The sequence below is a fragment of the Dama dama genome, chromosome 11 (genome assembly GCF_033118175.1).
Source record: "Dama dama isolate Ldn47 chromosome 11, ASM3311817v1, whole genome shotgun sequence".
Taxonomy (NCBI): Eukaryota; Metazoa; Chordata; class Mammalia; order Artiodactyla; family Cervidae; genus Dama; species Dama dama.
In genome coordinates, this window is record NC_083691.1 from 12,654,701 (window position 1) to 12,677,543 (window position 22,843).

Below are 22,843 nucleotides of genomic sequence, written 5' to 3' on the forward strand. Positions count from 1 at the left end.
TACATACATTCCTGGTCCCATCCCTAGATGTTTTATCTGATACAAAAATACATCAGTGCAACTTGAACATTCATATATACTTTTTAATTATGTGGTCTTTGAAGCCAGGGATTCTGATTACTTGAAATTGTAGTTTTCAGAACTTCATGGGTGATTCTGATGCCTGTTATTAGAACTTGAATAGGCCAGGCTCTGCAAGCCAGCTATGATACATACATCTTTACAGTTCAGGTGGACAGATGTTCCTACTACCCGAGAGGCACCCTGTGCCCTGCTGGTTGGATGAGTGTTACCACCCTCTGGTTGTTTAGGTTTCTTTTTTCTATATTTTAGATTAATAATTCTTCCTTTTGTTTCTTTAAGTAGATTATTTCGAGATTTCGAAGTTATACTCTGCTCTTTCCTAAATAAAACGTAAGATCATATAGATTAGAATTTTGGGTCCCATACTTTTCTATAATGTATTTATATATTCTCAGAGAGAATTGTGAATTGATGCTATTAAGTCAACTCTCAGATTGATTTCCCAATCTTTATGTACTAGAGGTCATATTACTGTTGTCTCCTGTGCCACCAGTAGCAATTGAAACCACCAGTGAGGTGGTCTGGGGATATTTTCATTTTACTGATGAGGAAATCATCAATTTGAAGAGTTTGAACAATGTGTTCAGTCTTAAGTTTCAGAGCCTGTACTAGGCCTCAGTCAGTTCAGTCGCTCAGTCATGTCTGACTCTTTGCGACCTCATGAATCGCAGCACGCCAGGCCTCCTTGTCCATCACCAACTCCCGGAGTTTACTTAGACTCATGTCCATCGAGTCGGTGATGCCATCCAGCCATCTCATCCTTTGTTGTCCCCTTCTCCTCCTGCCCCCTATCCCTCCCAGCATCAGGGTCTTTTCCAATGAGTCAACTCTTCGCATGAGGTGGCCAAAGTATTGGAGTTTCAGCTTCGGCGTCAGTCCTTCCAGTGAACACCCAGGACTGATCTCCTTTAGGATGGACTGGTTTAATCTCCTTGTAGTCCAAGGGAATCTCAAGAGTCTTCGCCATCACCACAGTTCAAAAGCATCAATTTTTTGGCGCTCAGCTTTCTTCACAGTCCAACTCTCACATCCATACATGACCACTGGAAAAACCACAGCCTTGACTAGACGGACCTTTGTTGACAAAGTAATGTCTCTGCTTTTTAATATGCTGTCTAGGTTGGTTATAACTTTCCTTCCAAGGAGTAAGCGTCTTCTAATTTCATGGCTGCAGTCACCATCTGCAGTGATTGTGGAGCCCCAAAAAATAAAGTCTGACACTGTTTCCACTGTCTCCCCATCTATTTCCCATGAGGTGATGGGACCAGATGCCATGATCTTAGTTTTCTGAATGTTGAGTTATAAGCCAACTTTTTCACCCTCCTCCTTCACTTTCATCAAGAGGCTTTTTAGTTCCTCTTCACTTTCTGCCATAAGGGTGGTGTCATTTGCATATCTGAGGTTATTGGTATTTCTCCCGGCAATCTTGATTCCAGCTTGTACTTCCTCCAGCCCAGCATTTCTCATGATGTACTCTGCATATAAGTTAAATAAGCAGAGTGACAATACACAGCCTTGACGTACTCCTTTTCCTATTTGGAACCAGTCTGTTCTTCCATGTCCATTTCTAACTGTTGCTTCCTGACCTGCATATAGGTTTCTCAAGAGGCAGGTCAGGTAATCTGGTATGCCCATCCCTTTCAGAAGGTGGTCTGAATTCTAACCAAGTATCAGATTTCACATGGCCATTAGCAGATTTTATGGTTTAGGAATAAGTGTATCTTTTATTGTGAAAATTAACTAGCTGCATACTTTTAGATAATTAGTTTCAGTAAGACATGTGAAACTCCACCTTTGAATTTGTTTTTTGTCACTCAAGTATAGATTAAAGCTGTAAAAATACCCTAATAATCTTTTTTTTGGTGGCAGGAAATTTCTCAATTTCTTAATCATCAGCTGTAGTGCCAATATTTGCTTAACCATCATGTCCCTCTTCTGCTTAAAAGTTCTCAGTGATTTCCCATTCTCTAAAGGATAATAGTCATACCACAGAGATACTGCAGGCTCTGTTCCACAGCACTGCAGTAAAGCAAATAATAAAGCAAGTAATGAATATTTTGGCTTCCTAGTATATATCAAAGTTATGTTGCACTATACTGTATTTTGTTAACTGTGCAATAGCATGATGGAATAAAAGTGTACATACTTTAATGTAAAAATATTGCTAAAAATGCTTACTATTATCTGGGCCTTCAGCAAGCCTTAGTCTTTTTGTTGGTGGAGGGTCTTACATCATTGTTGATGACTGACTGACCAGGGCAGTACTTGCTGAAAGTTGGAGTGCCTGTTGCAGTTTCTTAAAACAGCAGTGCAGCTTGCCCCATGAACTGAGTCTTCCTTTCACAGATGATTTCTGTCTGGCGTGCAGTTTACCCACAGCAGAACTTCTTTCAGAATTGAAGTGAATTCTCTCAAACCTCGCTGCTGCTTTATCAACTTAATTTATGTGTTATTCCAAATTCTTTATTATCATCTCAGCAATCTTCACAGCATCTTCACCAGGAATAGCTTCTATCTCAAGAAACCACTTTCATTGCTTATCTTAAGCAATTCCATTAAAGTTTTATCGTGAGATTGCAATAAATCAGTCACATATTTAGGCTCCGCTTTAATTCTTGTTCTTTTGCTATTTCTACCATGTCTGCAGTTACTTCCTCCACTGAAGTCTTGAATCCTTCCGAGTCATCCATGAGAGCTGAAATCTTCTAAGTTCCTGTTAATATTGATATTTTAACCTATTCCTGTGAATCACAAATGTTCTTAGTGGCATCTAGAATGGTGCATCCTTTCCAACAGGTTTTCAGTCTACTTTTCCCTGATCCATCAAAGGAATTACTATCTATGGCTGCGATAGCCTTACAAAATGTATCTCCTAAATAATAAGGCTTGAAAGTCAGAATTACTACTTGATCCATGGGCTGCAGAGTGAAAGTTGTGTTATCAGGAATGAAAATATTCCTCTCGTCATACATTTCCATCAGAGCTCTTGAGTTACCAGGAGCATTGTCAATGAGCAGTAATATTTGGAAAGGAATTTTTTTCTAAGCAGTAGGTCTCATCAGTGGGCTTAAAATACCCAGTAAACCATATTGAAAACAGATGTGCTGTTATTTGGGTTTTGTTATTCTGTTTCTAGAGTACCGGCAGAGTAGATTTAGTGTAGTTCTTAAGGACCCTAGGATTTTGGGGGAGGTAAATGAGGATTGGCTTCAATTTAATATCACCAGTTACATTAACCCCTCACAGAAGAGTGAGCTTGTCCTTTGAGCTTTGAAGACAGGCACTAACTTCCCTCCAACTGTGAAAGTCCCAGATCGTGTCTTTTAAGAATTTTTAGTAAGTAGATTATTTTTCTGTACCTTCTCCATGTTGTGTCTGATAGGCTATAGATACCTTCCCCTTCTAAAATAAAGAAAAAGTTGGTTGGGGGAGTGGTGAGAGCAAAGCAAATCTGATGGGTTTTTTTTTTTTTTTTTCTCTTTTCTATTTTTAGGTTACCAAAAGGGATGAAGACTCTTCCCTGATGCAGCTAAAGGAGGAATTCCGCAGTTATGAGGCTTTACGCAGAGAACATGATGCCCAAATTGTTCATATTGCTATGGAAGCAGGACTCCGTATTTCACCTGAGCAGTGGTCCTCACTTTTGTATGGTGACTTGGCGCATAAATCACACATGCAGTCGATCATTGATAAGGTTTGTGAAATTAGAGATGCTAATTTTATATCATTGTTGTTAATCTTGATGAATATTTGAATCTTCTGAAGGAACTAAAGAGACAACCAGTTGGGAGATTCCTTACATATCTCACAGATATCTTTTCTTTCTTTTTTGTTATTTTCTAAATTTCAAAATAAACTAAGGGAGGCAATAAGGTAGCAGATACGGGTATTGACATGAAAACAGCCTGGCTTACCAAGTCTGTCATTTATCTAGATTCTGACTCCAGATAGCTAATAAATAAGTTTTCTATGTGTCTAATGATGAATTTCATAGGGCAGATTCTGAGGTGAAAATTCAATTCATCATTGATACTCCTACTATGGAATCTGAAGACACTTGAAAACCTGTTCAGTATGTTGACTGAATAAAAGCATTTGAATATAGATGTGTTGTAAAAAACCTTTTCATTTTCTTTTTGTGTTAGCTGCAGTCTCCAGAATCCTTTGCAAAGAGTGTTCAGGAATTGACAATTGTTTTGCAACGAACAGGTGACCCAGCTAACTTAAATAGATTGAGGCCTCACTTAGAGCTTCTTGCAAACATCGACCCTAACCCAGGTATGTGAGAATATAATTGCTTATGCTTTTTAAAAAATGATTTCCTATACACAAGAGATTTACTGCTAACAAATTTTTTTTCCTCATTTCATCTGCTTGGCGGACTATTTTAGATGCTGTTTCACCAACTTGGGAGCAGCTAGAAAATGCAATGGTAGCTGTTAAAACAGTGGTTCATGGCCTAGTGGACTTCATACAAAATTATAGTAGAAAAGGCCATGAGACACCTCAGGTAAGTAAAGTTATTTCTCTTCTGACTGCTCTTATTTCTAATGGAGCATGCTGAACATCTTAACAGGCTGTTTGGTTAGTGAACTTCTTATGTGACAGCCCTGTCACATAAGTTTTTATTCTCTGTTCTTTTGAGAGAAACCTAAGTTTTAGTGTACCTGATAAATAATTCGTAGTACAGCAGTAGTTTGGGGAGTGTCTTGAATATCAGTTCACTGCAAGCTTTTTTGACTGGCTATAGATCTGATTCCATCCAAATATTTTGCCTGATTTTTTCTTAATTTGGGGAAATTGTCACTTTTTTCTCATTTGCTGCCATTCCAGTGAGTTCATATTTGTAAATGTGTGGAAGTAAAGTATTTTCAATGTACTTTTGAAGGAGTTATTTAAGGTAAAACTCTTTATTCTAATAATAACATCCATTTATTAAGTTATTATGAGACAGTCTCAATATTTTACATAGATTATTTCTAATCCTCACAGCCACCTGCAAAGCAGTTGCTGTCCCCAAGTTGAAGTTGAAAGAGGTTAAATAACCTATCTAAGATCATGGTGGCAGTAAGTGACAGAACTGGGATCAAATCTACTCCAAAGTGATCTTTCCACTTTTGTGTCCTTATTCTATTAGAAAACATTATAATGTTAAACGCTCACAAGTATACACACATTAACATACAGATAGTGTCTTCAGAAACTGAACCTTCAAGCTCAATAAGAGAATGTAAGATTAAAAAAAAAAAAAAGAAAACATTATAATGTTCAAATATTAGCTAAAAGATGAATATTTCATCTTAAGGTTACAGAAATAAAAATGATGTCTTAGAGTTTGATGCAAATTATAGCAGTCATGATGTTTTTATATTTTGCCTCATTATTTGTATGAACTTGGCTCCAACCCCTTGGAAGAAAGTTGTACTCTGAAGTTGACAAGTAAAATTAGTGTTTCTTAAATTTTAACTTCTAGGGTAAGTTGTATTCTTCCTTTTCCTGAGAACGTTTAAGTAGACAAAGCTTACAGCTTTTTAAATACTTTTTGACATTGTTTGCTTGATTTGATAATTTTGAGGCATCAATGAGTTGATGAAAAAATCTTTTATTTTTGTGGGTGTTTTGTTGACAGATAAGTAATGAAACATTTGAGCTAGTTCCTGATGATCCTCAGAAGGAGTATCTATAATGTCAACTCATGATGATGTCACATAACTCATAACAGGAAACAATGCAGTGGTAGTTATGTCAGCACAAGAATTATCTAATGTGAAAAAGAATTAAAGGTGTCATCATAAAATTCTGACGTCCCAAGGAGTGAGTGAGAACTGAAATCTTCATTTATCCGCATATTGATTTTCTTTTTGTAGCCTCAGCCAAACAGCAAATACAAGACCAGCATGTGTCGAGATTTGCGACAGCAAGGAGGGTGTCCGCGAGGAACAAATTGTACTTTTGCCCATTCTCAGGAAGAGCTTGAAAAGTGAGTTAAGAGAACTCTATTTTATTTGGATTTAATTTTTGGTCATCATGAAAGTCATATAGAGTCAAAGTTTGTGATGAGTTTCAAAGATGCAGTTATGTCCACATCATGGAATTCTTTAGATTGAAAAATGACCTTTTCTTTTGAAACCATACCTTGTTGCTTCTGGCAGCATAGTTAACAAGTGATTTAGAACCTTATTCAGGAATCTAATTTTAGACCATTGTAGAGCTAGAATCCATGTTTTCACTAAGCACCTGTGCAGAATGAAAATATTCTTAGGCTTAGAGTCTTATGTACTCAGGTTCTATTGAAGGTAACAGCTGAGTCTCAGGTAAAATGGTAAAGCAGATACATTTTCTTTTTATGGCTTTTGGTCTTTTTAACATTTCTTTTCCCTTTCTCTTGTCCTATAGGTAATCCCTTTTCCTATGTCCACTTACCCCAGACATAAAAGTAAATGGAGATTAACTGCAATAAATGTTGTCCAAGTTTTTGTTGTTTTGTTTTTTAACCAAAACATTCATCATTGAGATCTCACCAAAAATTGATTCCAACCTTTCTACTGAATATCTGGCCTGCATATCAACTGTTAACGGACATCTCTCTTTTGTTTTTAGATACTTTAAATCCAATTTGAGCTAATTTTCTCCTCTCATATATTGATGTCTTCTCTTGTATATACCATCTGTCTACTCTCCCCAGGTGTACCCTGTCTAGTCAGTTATATATGCCATGCTATTGGAATAATCTTTCTCAGATTTCACTTGCTTGTCTTAGTCATCAAGTCTGTCACTTCCTGTATATTTCTTGACTCTTACTTGTTTTTTCTGTCCTTATAGACTAACCTGTCATCCCCTTTTCTTGATTCATAGTTGCCTCCTAATTATCTTATAGCTGTGGTTTTCTACCCTCAACCCCATTATTCCCAACAATAGGGACACTTGGAATAGGAATAGGAATTCCCGACAAAATAGGGGGCACTTTGCATTTAAGGCTCATTGCAGATAATTAGAAGCTTAGGAATCCCTGTGGATAAAGATAAAGTCTGCTCTGTGACCTGCAAGTCTCCGTGTCATCTACTTATGCCTGCTTTTTTGGAGGGTGGGTAGCCCCATACCATGCTGTATGTAGGATCTTAGTTCTCCAACCAGGGTTCAAACCTGCGCCTACTACATTGGAAGCACAGAGTTTTAACCACTGGACAGCCAGGGAAGTCCCCCGGCCTACCTTTTTTACCTCATCTCTCAATGCTCCCCATTTAGGAGACCACCTTTGGGAAGCACTTAAACTTAAAAAAGTTGGAGAAGAAATTATGCGATTTCATTGCCATTATACTCACAACTGGTGCCCAACTGAAAATCCCTTTTCCATCTTATATCTTCAAATTTGCTTCTTGTTCTTTATCTCCAGTTCCTACTTTAGAACTTTATTATTTCTTGCCTGAACTTATAATAGTAGTAGTAAAAATAAGCCAAATTAATTGGTCAGATTTTGTGCCAGGTGCAGTATTTAATGTTTCATATGTGTGTGTTTACTCAGTTTATCCATTTTACACTATGTAGCTTTTTACATGCATCTCCCTATGTCTCAACCAAGATTTTATAAGTAAGTGTCTAATCAGTCCATCTTCTGCTTTAAATTCTTAATTGGTTCTCAGTATATTATTGTTGGTTCTGGGCCCAGTCTTGGTTTCTAGCCATACTCCACCTTTTGTGTTACTTTTTTAAGATACATCCAGTTTACTACTATACACTTCATTCTTCTTTCCTTTGTACGTGTGTTCACTCTATATCATATACTCTCCTTTTCTCTGTTTGGAGAGCTCCTTTTCCTGGTTGTACTCAGATAGCATCTTCCATCTGAAAACCTCTGTGACTTCCAGGCAGTGGTTAGTTGCTGCCTTCACTGTGCTGCCGTAGTACCCTATACCTGGTAACTTTATAACTACCAGTTTGCTTACTGTGTTGCATTTATTTATTTACTGTGTGTATTTTCACTGTACTTCATTTATTTATGGGTTATTCATCTTTATATTTTCTGAACCTAGCAAGTATCTGACATGTAAACTCAGTATATTTATGTTGAAAGAACAGATAATCTACAATTTATGTTTTCAACCAGTTTCATACTCTGTTGCTGTTAAATAAAAAGAAGAAGGAGAAACAGGATAATACAAAGCATTGAGGAGGTGAAAGATGTCATTATCCCGTTGGTTAAAAAAAAATGCATGTTGCTACCCAACTCAGACTTTTTGAGGATGGATCCTTTTTCTTAACTCACATAATGTACCAAGAGGAATTTGAATGCAAATGTTTGTTTAACTTAATTTTTTTACCCCAGCCTACTTTCTCTACTGTACATACCTCTAACCAAACAAATGCCCCAGATCTCTCTTAATATTTGTATGAGTATATTTTAGAGTATAGGGTATCAGAATCCTTTTCCCAAGGATTACTGCATTCTGGAGAGGGACAAAAGCCTGAGGTCAACTATCTCAACAAATACATTTTAAAAATGGTTGTTAAGTGCTAGGTACTTATTTGAGGTACTTCTAGTGGTAAAAGAGGAACATTAAACATGTAAACAGATAATTTCAGCTACTGATAAAATGCTATAGTCTGAGGTGGAAACAAGGTTGGCTTGAGGTGGAAACAAGTTCAGGAACTAGAAAGACGACCAGTGTGTTGGGAGGATGGCGAATGAGAAGAATGGAAAAAGATAATGTTGGAGAGGTTAGGCAAGGGCAGATCATACTGGCTTGGTGGACACTGGCAAAGAGTTTGCCTTTTATTTTGGAAGCCATTTTAGTGTTTTATTCAAATGGAACAATGGGATTTTAATTTTGTCTTACAAATGTTACTCTGGTAGCTACATGAGGGACTGCTGCAGTGGTTCAGGCAGAAGATTAGTAGCTTGGTCCTAGGATTATAGTAATTGAGATGATGACAAATAGCCAGACTTGGGATATATCTTAGAAGTAGAGCTGATTTGACTAATGGATCGAATGTGAGGTATAAAGAAAAAAGAAGCAAGGATGACTCCAAGGTTTGGGGCCTTTGTTACTAAGTGATGTCTTTTACTGAGATAGGAAATGCTTGGGGGCAGAAAATCAGTAGTTCTCTTGGCCCTGTGAAGTTTAAGGATTACTACACATTCATATAGCAAATATTTATAGAACACCTAGCATGCACCAGGCACTGTGCTAAAGACAGATGAATATAAAAGGCAAAATCCTTTCTTTCATGGGGCTTCCACTGTAGTAGAGAAGATAACATAAAGTGAATAAATGGAAAACATACTCCCTGGTGCTGATGGTACTATGAGGAAAAGTAACAAGGTAAGGGGAGAAGAGTGACTGAAAAGGAGGGGTTATTTTAGATGAGATTGTCTGGAAAGGGATCCCAGAGACTATGACATTTAAGCAGACACCCGAATGAAGCGTTGATGCACTGGAGAAGAAAAGATGATTATAGGAGTGAAGTCTTTTGAGAAGGCAAATGGGCTTGGGCCTGGGGTGCGAGTGGAGAGATTGACCTGAGTTCAGTACAGTAGCTCTTCATCCCTTATTTTAGGTGGAATGTGTAGTTACAGAAGCAGGAAGGTTGGTGGAATTAGTGATGGAAAGATAAGTAACTCTCCTCTGGTGTCATCTATTCTCTCTGTTAAGTGGGAGGCAGTATCATCAGCTTTGATGGGGCTATGGAGAGTGAAAGGGAAGAGGATGTTAGACATATGAAAGTTAATTTAGTAAAGAAGTATATTAATGTATTGCTTGGCCATTTTAAGTGATTGATCATCATTTTGAAATGAATCTACTCAGCATGATTGCATGATTTTTCTCTAGCAACAGTCACCTACTTGAGCAGGCACAGAATAAGAGAATAAGTAACAAATTGGATTGGGGCTTTACCAGGTGAGTTCAACAAGGTAATTGGGCCAAGGGAGTTTAAGGTAGGGATTAATGGTAGATAATAGATTCTAAACTTGGTAAGGCAGGGAGCAAATGCTTGTGGGGGCTCCTTGATGACCAGATTCCAAGTCTAGGTCATTAGCTGCCTGGATGCTAGAAGTCCCGTATGCATCCCTATTTAACTTTTACTTTACTTTCTTTTGTTAAGGTTTTATTTTTCATCACTTCTTTCTTTTAAGAGACCCACAGTTAAAACTTTATTTTTCACCTGCAAGAGCAATCTTAAGGATATCTGAGCTTTATCCTTTGAGAAAGGAAAGCAAGGAGCAGCTGGGCATTTTGTGCAGGAACCTTTGAGGTGAAAAATGCAAAGCAGGTTTCAGAGCAGTATGTTAAGGAAAGCACAGACCCCTCCATGCCACCAAATTGCCTTTTTAAATATAGGTCTGCCTGTTACCCTCCTTTTTCAAGAAGTAATCATTGGTTCCCCAGAGCTGTAAGGTGATATGTGTAAACTGGCCATAACCTATTGCTTTTTTTTTAAATTTTGTATTCTGTCACTCCACCTTTAGCCAGACTGGTCTGGGAATACTTGTCTTTACTGAGCTTTGCTTTTTCTGTCAATGTCTGTGTATGGGAGAGATAGGGAAGAAGGATTGAATAATGAAGCTGTTTATAGATACTGAAGGACTAAAAGGGAAACTATTGTGAAGGCATTGCTCATCACCAACACTGTTTATATTTAATTACCGTATGTTTATGTAGAACATTGGTATCAGATTAATTTAGTTATGTGTAATTACGACCCTATATGTGTATAGTCATCTTTCTATTCATGTAACATAGTTGTTTACCATGTTAAAGTATTAGCAGGAACATTCACTAGGACTATAATGAAATTTTTGTTGTACAAGTGGATATAAATTTTCTTAAATTGAATCCAGGATCAAATTGCTTTATGTATTAGAGTATTAGATCAGTCCCAAATTTAATATCAGAAAAGCTTTTTTAAAGAAAGATCTTTAAAATCAGAAAAATCTTTAACCCCAATACTTTATACTTTAGTCATAAACTAATCTGAAAAATATAATACTAAATTTATATATCTTGGAGTTTGTTTAAGAATGCGTTTTGGGTTTTTTAATCTCTTTATACGATGCTTTAACAACTTGGCAACAATAGAATTCTTTCAAACCTCGCCGACTTTTTCACCTACGTTCCCGACCAAATTTGGTGTTGGTTCCTTTCGTTTCTCACATAGTGTGCTTTGTGCTCCAGTTACGCAGAGTTTTTCAGAAAGGTCTTTTCCTGCCGCCTCAGGATGCTGTTTGAATGCATGTGTACTTTTCCTGCTGTATTAATTGTGTGTCTAAATACATGTGTTGTGTGTATACATATGTGTGAGAGAGATACATTGTAATGTGCCAGCTGTTATAGTTGTTTGATATTATTTGATATTTAGCTGAATAAAGTTTTTTTCAAAGCTATTCCTTCCTTGAAATTTTTTTCCCATTGCCCACCTCCCCCCGACCTTTTTTTAAACTTAGGGTAAGAGTTAATGAAATATTTACTGATATGTTTATTGTTTTTGAAACAGGTATCGATTAAGGAACAAAAAGATCAATGCAACTGTAAGAACGTTTCCTCTTCTAAATAAAGTTGGTGTAAACAACACTGTCACAACCACAGCCGGAAATGTCATTTCTGTCATAGGAAGTACTGAAACAACGGGGAAAATTGTTCCAAGTACAAATGGAATTTCAAATGCAGAAAACAGTGTTTCCCAGCTAATTCCACGTAGTACTGACAGTACATTAAGAGCTCTGGAGACTGTGAAGAAGGTGGGGAAGGTTGGCACCAATGGTCAGAATGCTGCTGGGCCTTCTGCAGAGTCTGTAACTGAAAAGTAAGTAGTAGGTAAAAATGTTTACATGAGTAATTTAGCCTTTTTATAATTGCCTGAGTATTTTTATTTATCCTAAGAGAAAGCAGGTAATCAGAATTTTTACGCATATTATTTCATGCAGTAGAGATAGCACTAAATACCAAAAAAATTTGAGTTCTAGTCCTGGCTCTGCAATTGATTAGCCCTCTGACCTTGGAAATTCACTTCAACTATGGGTGTTTTCTTCAACTGTAAGTGAAGAATTTGAACCAGAATTGAGTTTTTCACACCTTATTTCCTTGAACTTGAGGACTGAGTCCATAGAGGTGCCAGAAAGGAACTAAGTAGAAAACTAAGCAGGTGAGATGCTTGAGCCTCCAGCCCCTGTTTTGATTAGGACAGTTCCACTTTGTGCTCTGATGGTGGGTAGTTGTTAAGAGAGAAATCTTTGAAGCCGGATTCTGTGGGTTCATTTTGGCTCACTCTTCTCTAGCTGTTTGATTTTAGGCCAGTTACTTAATCTGTCTTCTTCAGTTTACTCATCTATAAAATTGATATAATGATACTACCTACCTCGTATGTTGATTGTAAGAACTGAATGACTTAATACTGCAGTATGCTTTGATCAGTGCCTGCCACATAGCACTCACTAAATATCTGCATCTGTTATTATTATTATTGTTGTCGTTTGGGGTTTCAGCATAAGACTTACTTTGGTAGAAAGGTTTTGGTACTTTAAGAAAAAAGTTTTAAAATTTTCAGATTATCTGAAAAGTTACTTTCATCTCTAATGTCTCAGGCTTTTGTATTCTTTTAGTGTCTTAAAGTCTGAGGTAAAACATATTCAGATTATGTTGCCCATAAATAGTCTGTCAGTATCTATTGTATGCCATATAAGGAAAAAGCATTATGCTGGGCACACAGTAAATTACTAGTGATTTCAAATAATAAATGGATAGGTAGACATTTATACTGTTTATTTCTGTAATTAGCATGCAATAGGGAAATTTGTTTATTAAATGATTCTTAAAGTCTTCCCTCAGAGAGATCTTGGAAGAGATAGAGAACATTGTCTAGTTTAGCACATGTTCCTTATACACTAATTCTGAGCTCTGCTTTTGGCACTCTTGAAAATGAGATGTATATCTGTGCCTTTAAGAAACTTACGACATAATGGGGGAGACAGCATTTACATAAGTGAAGCAATATTGGAGTTGGATCAAAGAACAGGAAAATATTATATTGCTGGGAGAAGTATGGGAAGAAGATTTAGGGTGTAGTTTGGCACCAGATTATGGAGACCTGTGTTAAACATGCTTAGGAAATGAGCTTTTGAAAGGTTTTGACAAGGTAAAGTTGTAAAACCATAATGTCACTCACCATGAAAGAGTAAGGTACTAGTACATACTACAATATGGATGCACCTTAAAAACATTATGTTAAGTGAAAGAAGCTAGATACAAAAGCCATTATTGTAGAGTTCCATTTACGTGACTGTCCAGAATAGGCAAATCCATAGGAGACAGAAAGTAGATCAGTAGTTGCTAGAGGCTGTGGCTGGGGGAACAAGGGAATGGGAAATAGATGCTAATGAGTACAGGTTTCTTTGAGAGGTGATGAAAATGCTTCTGCAGAATAAGATAATGGTGATGGTTGCACAACCTTGGGAATACACCAGAAATCACTGAATTGTACACTTTGCAAGGATAAATTATATCTCAGTGCTTAAAAACTTTCAAAAATAAGAAAGTCTAAGTAAATAAATCATTTATTCATTGATTCAAAAATTATAAATCTTCTACTGTGTGCCAAATATCAGGCCAATTGGCATAGTTAATGAAAATGAACTAAATATACTTCCTACCTCTAAGCATCTTCCAGTGTAGTTTGGGAAACACATATAAACAAATATAATATATTCTGAAAGGTACTGCAGCGGAGTTGTGTTCCAAATGTTACTGAAACAAAAAAAAAATAGCAATAATTCTGTCTGAAGTTAATTGTGGAAAATTTTTTAGCGGTAAGGTGATGACACCTGAACCATTCCAAAAGTATGACTAGTTAGGAAGGAACGGTCTTGTCAATGGAGAAAGCAGCTCAGACAAAAGCATGTAGGTAAGAGGGGCTGCAAGGAGATCAAACCGGTCAGTCCTGAAGGAAATCAGTCCTGAATATTCATTGGATGGACTGATGCTGAGCTGAAACTCCAATACTTTGGCCACATGATGTGAAGAACTGATTGATTGGAAAAGACCCTGATGCTGGGAAAGATTGAAGGCAGGGGAAGGGGACGACAGAGGATGAGATGGTTGGCTGGCATCACTGACTTGATGGACATGAGTTTGAGCCAGCTCCCGGAGTTGGTGATGGACAGGGAAGCCTGGCGTGCTGCATTCCATGGGGTCAGACACGACTGAGCGACCGAAGTGAACTGAAGATCTACTGTGAAGGAGAGCCTGGAATCCTGAAATTCATCTAGGATGTAGCTATAGTAATCTAGCTGTCTGGCCAGAATGAGTTCGAAAGTTAGATTTTCCCTTAAATCTGAATTTTTGGGATAGCTTGCATGATTTCACATGGCTTTGAACCTTGTCATCTAGAACCAGACATCCTGGAATGTGAAGTCAAGTGGGCCTTAGGAAGCATCACTATGAACAAAGCTAGTGGAGGTGATGGAATTCCAGTTGAGCTATTTCAAATCCTAAGAGATGATGCTGTGAAAGTGCTGCACTCAATATGCCAGCAAATTTGGAAAACTCAGCAGTGGCCACAGGACTGGAAAAGGTCAGTTTTCATTCTAATCCCCAAAAAAGACAATTCCAAAGAATGTTCAAACTAACACACAATTGTACTCATCTCACATGCTAGCAAAGTAATGCTCAAAATTCTCCAAGCCAGGCTTCAACAGTATGTGAACTGTGGACTTAAAGATTTTCAAGTTGGATTTGGAAAAAGTAGAGGAACCAGAGATCACACTGACATCCATTGGATCAGAAAAAGCAAGAGAGTTTCAGAAAAACATCTACTTCTGCTTCATTGACTACGTCAAAGCCTTTGACTGTGTGGATCCAACAAACTGTGGAAAATTCTTAAAGAGATGGGAATACCAGACCACCTTACCTGCCTCCTGAGAAATCTGTATGTAGGTCAAGAGGCAACAATTAGAACTGGATATGGAACAACAGAGTGGTTCCAAATTGGGAAAGGAGTATGTCAAGGCTGTATATTGTCACCCTGCCTATTTAACTTACATGCAGAGTACATCATGTGAAATGCCTGGCTGGATGAAGCACAAGCTGGGATCAAGATTGCCGGGAGAAATATCAATAACCTCAGATATGCAGATGAGACCACCCTTATGGCAGAAAGCAAAGAAGAACTAAAGAGCCTCTTGAAAGTGAAAGAGCAGCGTGAAAAAGCTGACTTAAAACTCAACATTCAAAAAACTAAGATCATGGCATCTGGTTCCATCACTTCATGGGAAATAGATGGGGAAACAATGGAAACAGTGTCAGACTTTATTTTGGGGGGCTCCAAAATCACTACATGTGGTGATTGCAGCCATGAAATTAAAAGACACTTGCTCCTTGGAAGAAAAGTTATGACCAACCGATAACAGCATATTAAAAAGCAGAGACATTACTTTGCCAATGAAGGTCCGTCTAGTGAAAGCTATGGTTTTTCCAGTAGTCATGTATGGATGTAAGAATTGGACTATAAAGAAAGCTGAGCGTCGAAGAATTGATGCTTTTGAACTGTGGTGTTGGAGAAGACTCTTTTGAGAGTCCCTTGGACTGCAAGGAGATCCACCCAGTCCATCCTAAAGGAGATCAGTCCTGGGTGTTCATTGGAAGGACTGATGCTAAAGCTGAAACTCCAATACTTTGGCCACCTAATGCGAAGAGCTGACTCATTTGAAAAGACTCTGATGCTGGGAAAGATTGAAGGCAGGAGGAGAAGGATATGACAGAGGATGAGATAGTTGGATGGTATTACTGACTCAATGGACATGAGTTTTAGTAGGCTCTGGGAGTTGGTGATGGACAGGGAAGCCTGGAATGTTGCAGTCCATGGGGTTGCAAAGAATCAGACCTGACTGAGTGACTGAATTGACTTACTATTGTTATGAGGAAATCCTAATTATTTTCCTTCTTACCTTTATTGAACTTCAGAGTAAGCCCAGCACTGAAATACCTTTAACGTCTAAGCCGTTTGTACTTACTATTCTTATCTACAATTTCTTAGTTATTTTCTACATTTTGATACACAAGTACACATAAGAGTAAGCATCTTCTAGATTAATCTCAGCTAGACTTAAAGGCATCCCATATTCCTCGTTGTTTATACTGTTGCTTTAATAGGGCTTCTCTAGTTTGAGAAGAACCCTCTAATCTAGTTGAGATGCAGTGTATTGAATTCCTGCATCATTAACAAGATCTTTTTCTTCAGTTACCACATATCTTCTTTCTGCCAGAGTTTGACTTCTTCAGAGGGTGTAAGAAGCCATGGTAAGATCCTCTGGAACTGATCGTGTGGTGACTCAACAAAAAAAATAATTTGTGTTTTCTTTTTTTTTGAATAAAAGAAAGCTTGTGTGTTTTGCATCAGTTTAATGAGTAACCATTTTATTGGTATTCTGTTTGTTCAGCAGATATTTACTGACTACCTACTATGTGGCAGGAACTTTTCTATTTGTCCCAACAAATATTTACTGAGTGCCTTCTATATGCCACAGACTGTTTACGGTCCTTGGGATCCAGCAGTTAACAAAATGGACAAAAATGGCTTTTCTTCATTGAGTTTACATTTCAGTTAATCTTAACTCTTAATAGAACAATCCTACCTGGAATTTGTTTGTGTTTTATGTTTTGTTTTTTATTTTTCACCCTCACCAAAATATGAGATCTTTTACTATAATCTTGTGAACTAACAGTGTAAGGTAGCAGTGAAATTCATTGCCTTGTCACCTGAAAAACCTGAAGCGTTGTCTGTCAGTGGTCACTATATAATTTTATGAAAAATTCCTACTGAGGAAGACTTAACAGACATAGGCAGTGATTTATCATTTGCCTTTGTTAAATTTTCTCTCTAGTAAAATTGGCTCTCCACCTAAGACTCCTGTAAGTAATGTAGCGGCTACCTCAGCTGGGCCCACTAATGCTGGAACAGAGCTGAATTCTGTGCCTCCAAAATCCAGCCCATTTATCACTAGAGTACCAGTATATCCTCAGCATTCTGAAAACATTCAGTATTTTCAAGATCCAAGGACTCAGATACCCTTTGAAGTCCCACAGTACCCACAGACTGGTAAGTGATTTTAGATAATTCTATGAAAAAGAAACTACAGTATAACATTTGTTGTAATAAATTAGTGAGTCATTTATATCTATCTAGAATATCTACATTAAAAAATCAATCTTTTGGACTGCATGACCCTTAAGTGTTCTTCCTTTCTTAAGAATCTATGATTCTACATACCAATAATTTTAAGATTTCTCATTCCTATGAATCAAATATGGGGTTCATGGATGAGCATTAGTGAGTTTTATGTATCCTCTGAAATAATATACTAAATGTTTGGTTTATATACACTTAAAGTATAATTTTGGAAAGACTGCACATAGCTTATATAGATTATGAAGGATGTCTTTAAACTGTGTTCCCCAAAAGGGTAAGAATCAATGACCTAACTACTTAAACCAAAACCTGTGGCAATACATGCCCTCAAAGGGAATTTACCAGGCACCTGTTAATAGTTCATTGTATGTTTTTAAGGAACAGTTTAACAAAATGTTGAATGTTAAGGATTTTCATATAGTGGTGTCTTGAAAGCATGTAGTATCTTTCTAATCCAGGGGTAACTAAAATTCAGAACTTATGTTATTTTCCCACATTAAAGGCTGCTTTAGACTTAAACCATTATAAGATGTTAAATTTTACTAAAATTACATTAAATATTCCTCTCTCCAATTTTCAAGGATACTACCCACCACCTCCAACGGTACCAGCTGGTGTGGCTCCCTGTGTTCCTCGCTTTGTGAGGTCCAATAATGTTCCAGAGTCCTCCCTCCCACCTGCTTCCATGCCATATGCCGATCATTACAGTACATTTTCCCCTCGAGATCGAATGAATTCTTCTCCTTACCAACCTCCTCCTCCGCAGCCGTATGGACCAGTTCCTCCAGTACCTTCTGGAATGTATGCTCCTGTGTATGACAGCAGGCGCATCTGGCGCCCACCTATGTACCAACGAGATGACATTATTAGAAGCAATTCTTTACCTCCAATGGATGTGATGCACTCGTCTGTGTATCAGACGTCTTTACGGGAAAGATATAACTCGTTAGATGGGTATTATTCAGTGGCTTGTCAGCCACCGAGTGAGCCAAGGACAACTGTGCCTTTACCAAGGGTAAGTGATAATGGAACTAGGAATGCTAGTACAGCACAGTGGTTAAGAGTCTAGTGTCTGACGTTACAATATTTGGGTATATCCTGGCTCCTCCACTTACTAATTGTGTAACTTAATGGAATTTACTTGACTTCTCTCTGTCAGTTTTTTCACATTTGATGGAAATAATAGTAGTACCTACCTCATGAGGCTGTTGTGAGGATTAAATCAGAAAAAGCTCTTAGACTTGGACCTGATGCATATACATGCTCAATAAATGTTATGTTTGGATACAAAACTGATCAGAAAGTAAAAAAGAAATCTTCAAGATACAAAGACAGGGCCTGTTTTTCCTATCCCCACATATATACATATGATTTTCCTAAACCAGAAAAGTGAGTGCTCAGATTTTACTTTTAATATTATTTAAACCCTTTCGTTTAAGTGTATGGAGAATAGGCTAGGGAGACTTACCTTCTGTATTCTTTTTTGTCCCAACAGTATAATAAATGTTCACATTATTTACACAGAGCATAGTTAAATTTATTTACTGCTCCCTAGATGATTAAGATTGTTTCTTTTATCCCCCCTTAGGAACCTTGTGGTCATTTGAAGACCAGTTGCGAGGAGCAGATAAGAAGAAAGCCAGAGCAGTGGGCACAGTACCACACTCAGAAAGCACCTCTTGTTTCTTCAACTCTTCCTGTGGCAACACAGTCACCAACACCACCTTCTCCTCTGTTCAGTGTAGACTTTCGCACTGATGTAAGAAAGAAAGGTTTTAATCACTTGATGTTGCAGGGACAGGTTAGACAACTGACTTCAGAGCACTCATTCAAGCTAGGGTTAGCTGTGTGGGATATTTTGCATTAGTTTGGTGGCAGTTGAGTTTAATTTAATAAACATTGAGTATGTAAGCTCTATGGCCAGGCATTGTGATAATGAAGACCACTAACAAATCATGCTCCTTTTCCACCAAGAATTCAAGTCTTTCCAGCATTACAGTTCTCCTTATTTTTATAGATTTTATTTATAAATAAGATTTATACCCACCATTTATTGAGCACTTACTTGGCCAGGCACTGTGCTAAGCATTTCCATAATGTTATTTAATTCTTACAAAATCCTTAGGGGGCAGGTATTACCCATATTTTACAGGTTAGGAATCCTGCTCAGAGAAGTTAAGTAATTTGCCCAGGTAATAAATTCAGCCTATAAATAGCTTGGATTTGAATTCTGGTCTGTCTGAGGCATTTCTTCCTTACTTCACAAGAAGTACAGAAATGCCTACTATATTATTCATGGTGTTTTAAATCACTGTTAATTATTGTTCTTATCATTTCAAGACAGGTTTTGCACCAGGATTGTTTTAATGTACCCTGTTTTCCATACTGTGTATTTAGGACAAACCATTAATTTTTCTTTGAGTCATCTGGTTTATTCCCTATCCCTAGAGATACTAATATAAAAAATTTTTTTTCTAATCTTTTCATTAAATTCAAAAAATTTCAATATATGCAAAAGGAGAATAGTAATAAACTCCATGTACCCATTATACAGTTATCAACTCAGCCAATCTTGTTTCATTTGTAGCCCCTCTTCCTACTGGATTATTTTGAAGTAATCCTAGACATCATCTTTTTCCATCCATAACTATTAGATTTTTAAAGTAGACATCATTTTTTAAAAATCTTAGATAGCATATTTTTCCATCCATAAATTTGAATTTTTAAATTAATCTTCCCAGTCCCTTTGTCAGATCCCCAGGCTGGGAAGCCTGACCTGGGGCTCAGAATCTTCACAATAATGGGAGAACTTCTTTGGTATTATTGTTAACCAGTTTGTGGGTCACTCATCTGGCTGGTATGGGATTTGTGATTGTACCCTTGTACATATTGTACAATATGTGATTGTACCCTTCCTACCACATCGTTGTGGTTTCTCCTTTGTCTTTGGACATGTAAGGTATCTTTTTTTTCATGGGTTCTAGCATCCGCCAGTCGATGTTTGTTTAACACCTAGTTGCAATTTCAGTGCTCTCGCAGGAGGAGATGAGCGCATGTCCTTCTACTCTGCCATCTTGAACCAATCCCGATCCAAATTTATCTCATCAAAAATTAGACTTCTTCAAAGCAGCTAACCATCTTGAGAAGAGTGTTGCCACTTGCTTAATACGAAAATGTATTTCTATGTATGTGTTTATGTATGTGTGTGTTTTCTTTTGCTTTTTTTCATTTTTTTGGAGCACTTTGTACCATGTTAGAGGCATGCTGTAAATTGTTTATTGTTCTGGGTAGTGTCACTCCGGGGTTCCTTATGAGTTCTTAAAGGACAAAGTGAAAAAAGAGAAGACTTTCTGTTTCCTATTAAGATATAATATAAATATGTACTATTTGTAACTTATTACAGTTTTTATATTAGTTATTGAATGTTTAATTATTCACTGTAAAGTGCTGTGAATTCTATAATAGTTACTTTATATTAGTTACAAGTTTGTAGTTTAAATTTCTTACCTATTGCCTTTGTTTTTATTTTTCATTCTTTTTTTAACCAGTTCTCTGAAAGTGTGAGTGGCACAAAATTTGAAGAGGATCATCTTTCCCATTATTCTCCCTGGTCTTGTGGCACCATCGGTTCTTGTATAAATGCTATTGATTCAGAGCCCAGAGATGTTATTGCTAATTCAAATGCGGTATTAATGGTATGATTTGGGGGGCAAGGGTTATGCATGTTGATTCAAATTTTAGAATGATTGAAAGCTTTCGTCTTCATTTTGTTGCTATATACAGTAACTCATTTGTAAGCAGCAGTTATATTTAGGTAAGTCTGAAATAAATTGCACCTAGTGTTTAAATTATTTGAACATAGTGGAGTGTTCTAAAAATAGATGTTGGGTTATCACTGAAATATACAGTTAATGTTAAATTTACCAGAGAACCTAATTTCATGTTTTTTGAAAACATTTACTTGTATTATTAGCTGAAGTAATTGCCCACGATCTATTTATTTTCTTTTATTTATACAGGACCTGGATAGTGGGGATGTTAAGAGAAGAGTGCATTTATTTGAAACTCAGAGAAGGACAAAAGAAGAAGATCCAATAATTCCTTTTAGTGATGGACCTATCATCTCAAAATGGGGTGCGATTTCTAGATCTTCCCGTACTGGTTACCATACCACGGACCCTGTCCAGGCCACTGCTTCCCAAGGAAGTGCAACCAAGCCCATCAGTGTATCAGGTAATCCGTATCATTGATACTTCACCTGGTATGTTCTAGCACTGTGCTTTATAATCCTCACTCTGTTAGGTATAGAACATGTCTCTCCATTTAACAACCACTGTAAACCTAGAGTTAAACGGCTTAGCCAGGAGAGCATGGGTAGTTAGATAAATGTGGATTTTTTTTTTGGAAAGTATACATTCACATCTGTATCTAATTTTTCACTTTTCTGGTCATTGTTTCTTTCTACAGATTATGTCCCTTATGTCAATGCTGTTGATTCAAGGTGGAGTTCATATGGTAATGAGGCTACATCATCAGCACATTATATTGAACGGTAACATTGCTCTTAATTCTTCAGGGTTCTCTATTCTCAGACTTGTCTATATTCCCAAAGTGCAGATGGAAGTCCCAGTTATTCATGAACTGTGCTTTGCTAGTTTTAACTATATAACGAATTTCTGAAAGAAGTTTACATCTGGAATGATGATTGAAACTTTCAGGGTTGATCTGTTATGTAAAACATATATAGTATATAGCTATCATATAGTCATTACTTCTTTAGTTGCTTCATTTTGTAACAGTAAACATATTTCTCTCTAAAGGGACAGATTCATTGTTACCGATTTATCTGGTCATAGAAAGCATTCCAGTACTGGAGACCTTTTAAGCATTGAACTTCAGCAGGTAAGCTCTATGTCAGTCAGCTTTGAGTTTATTTTTTTTAAAAAGAATGACATTTAAAAGCTAAAGGCTGGAAGCTGACTCCTTTTTTTTTTTTCCCCTCTAGGCCAAGAGTAACTCATTGCTTCTTCAGAGGGAGGCCAATGCTCTGGCTATGCAACAAAAGTGGAATTCCCTGGATGAAGGCCGTCACCTCACGTTAAATCTTCTAAGCAAGGAAATTGAGCTGAGAAATGGAGAGGTGAGGACACGGACCCGCTCAGCTTCATTTCTAGTATATGTGCTGTTTGCTGCGGCTGCCTGTTGTTTTGTGCCATTGTTTAGTGCATTTTATGCCATTACTTAGCATGGCTTAGGATGATTGCTTTTAAAATTTAACAGTAGCAATAAAATTGTAATCCCAGATTTCTTTTCTTATATCAGTCATTGAGATTCCAATTTTAATTTAAAAGGGAAGCCTCAGTTTCCACAGATGTGAAATCAGTGTTTTTCTTAATTACAGAGTGATTATACAGAAGATGCAGCTGATACTAAGCCTGATAGGGATATTGAGTTAGAGCTGTCAGCACTTGATACTGATGAACCTGATGGACAAGGTGAACAGATTGAAGTAAGTACCACAATTAGATATCCAGGAGGCTTTACTCCATTGGAAATTAAAGTAGAGAACACGTTCCTCCCGAAG

General features: G+C 37.2%; 1 protein-coding gene and 1 non-coding gene across 4 annotated transcripts in view; both read left to right on the forward strand.

The window, feature by feature from the left end:
- Positions 1-22,843, forward strand: part of RC3H2 (ring finger and CCCH-type domains 2) — a 49,607-nt gene that overhangs the window by 20,563 nt on the left and 6,201 nt on the right. For 2 of the 3 annotated variants that reach the window (XM_061154721.1, XM_061154723.1), the window contains exons 6-19: positions 3,578-3,778; positions 4,230-4,362; positions 4,476-4,594; positions 5,952-6,064; positions 11,575-11,883; positions 16,955-17,169; positions 17,841-18,274; positions 18,848-19,018; positions 20,808-20,954; positions 21,279-21,492; positions 21,727-21,811; positions 22,080-22,161; positions 22,265-22,399; positions 22,661-22,768. In XM_061154721.1, the coding sequence (XP_061010704.1) occupies positions 3,578-3,778; positions 4,230-4,362; positions 4,476-4,594; positions 5,952-6,064; positions 11,575-11,883; positions 16,955-17,169; positions 17,841-18,274; positions 18,848-19,018; positions 20,808-20,954; positions 21,279-21,492; positions 21,727-21,811; positions 22,080-22,161; positions 22,265-22,399; positions 22,661-22,768 (2,466 nt within the window). The remainder of the gene's footprint in view (positions 1-3,577; positions 3,779-4,229; positions 4,363-4,475; positions 4,595-5,951; positions 6,065-11,574; positions 11,884-16,954; positions 17,170-17,840; positions 18,275-18,847; positions 19,019-20,807; positions 20,955-21,278; positions 21,493-21,726; positions 21,812-22,079; positions 22,162-22,264; positions 22,400-22,660; positions 22,769-22,843) is intronic. The other variant, XM_061154722.1, reaches the window with a different exon arrangement.
- On the forward strand, positions 4,041-4,151 carry LOC133065733 (small nucleolar RNA SNORD90). The gene has a single exon (XR_009694991.1). It is a non-coding gene; the product is annotated as a small nucleolar RNA SNORD90 (small nucleolar RNA).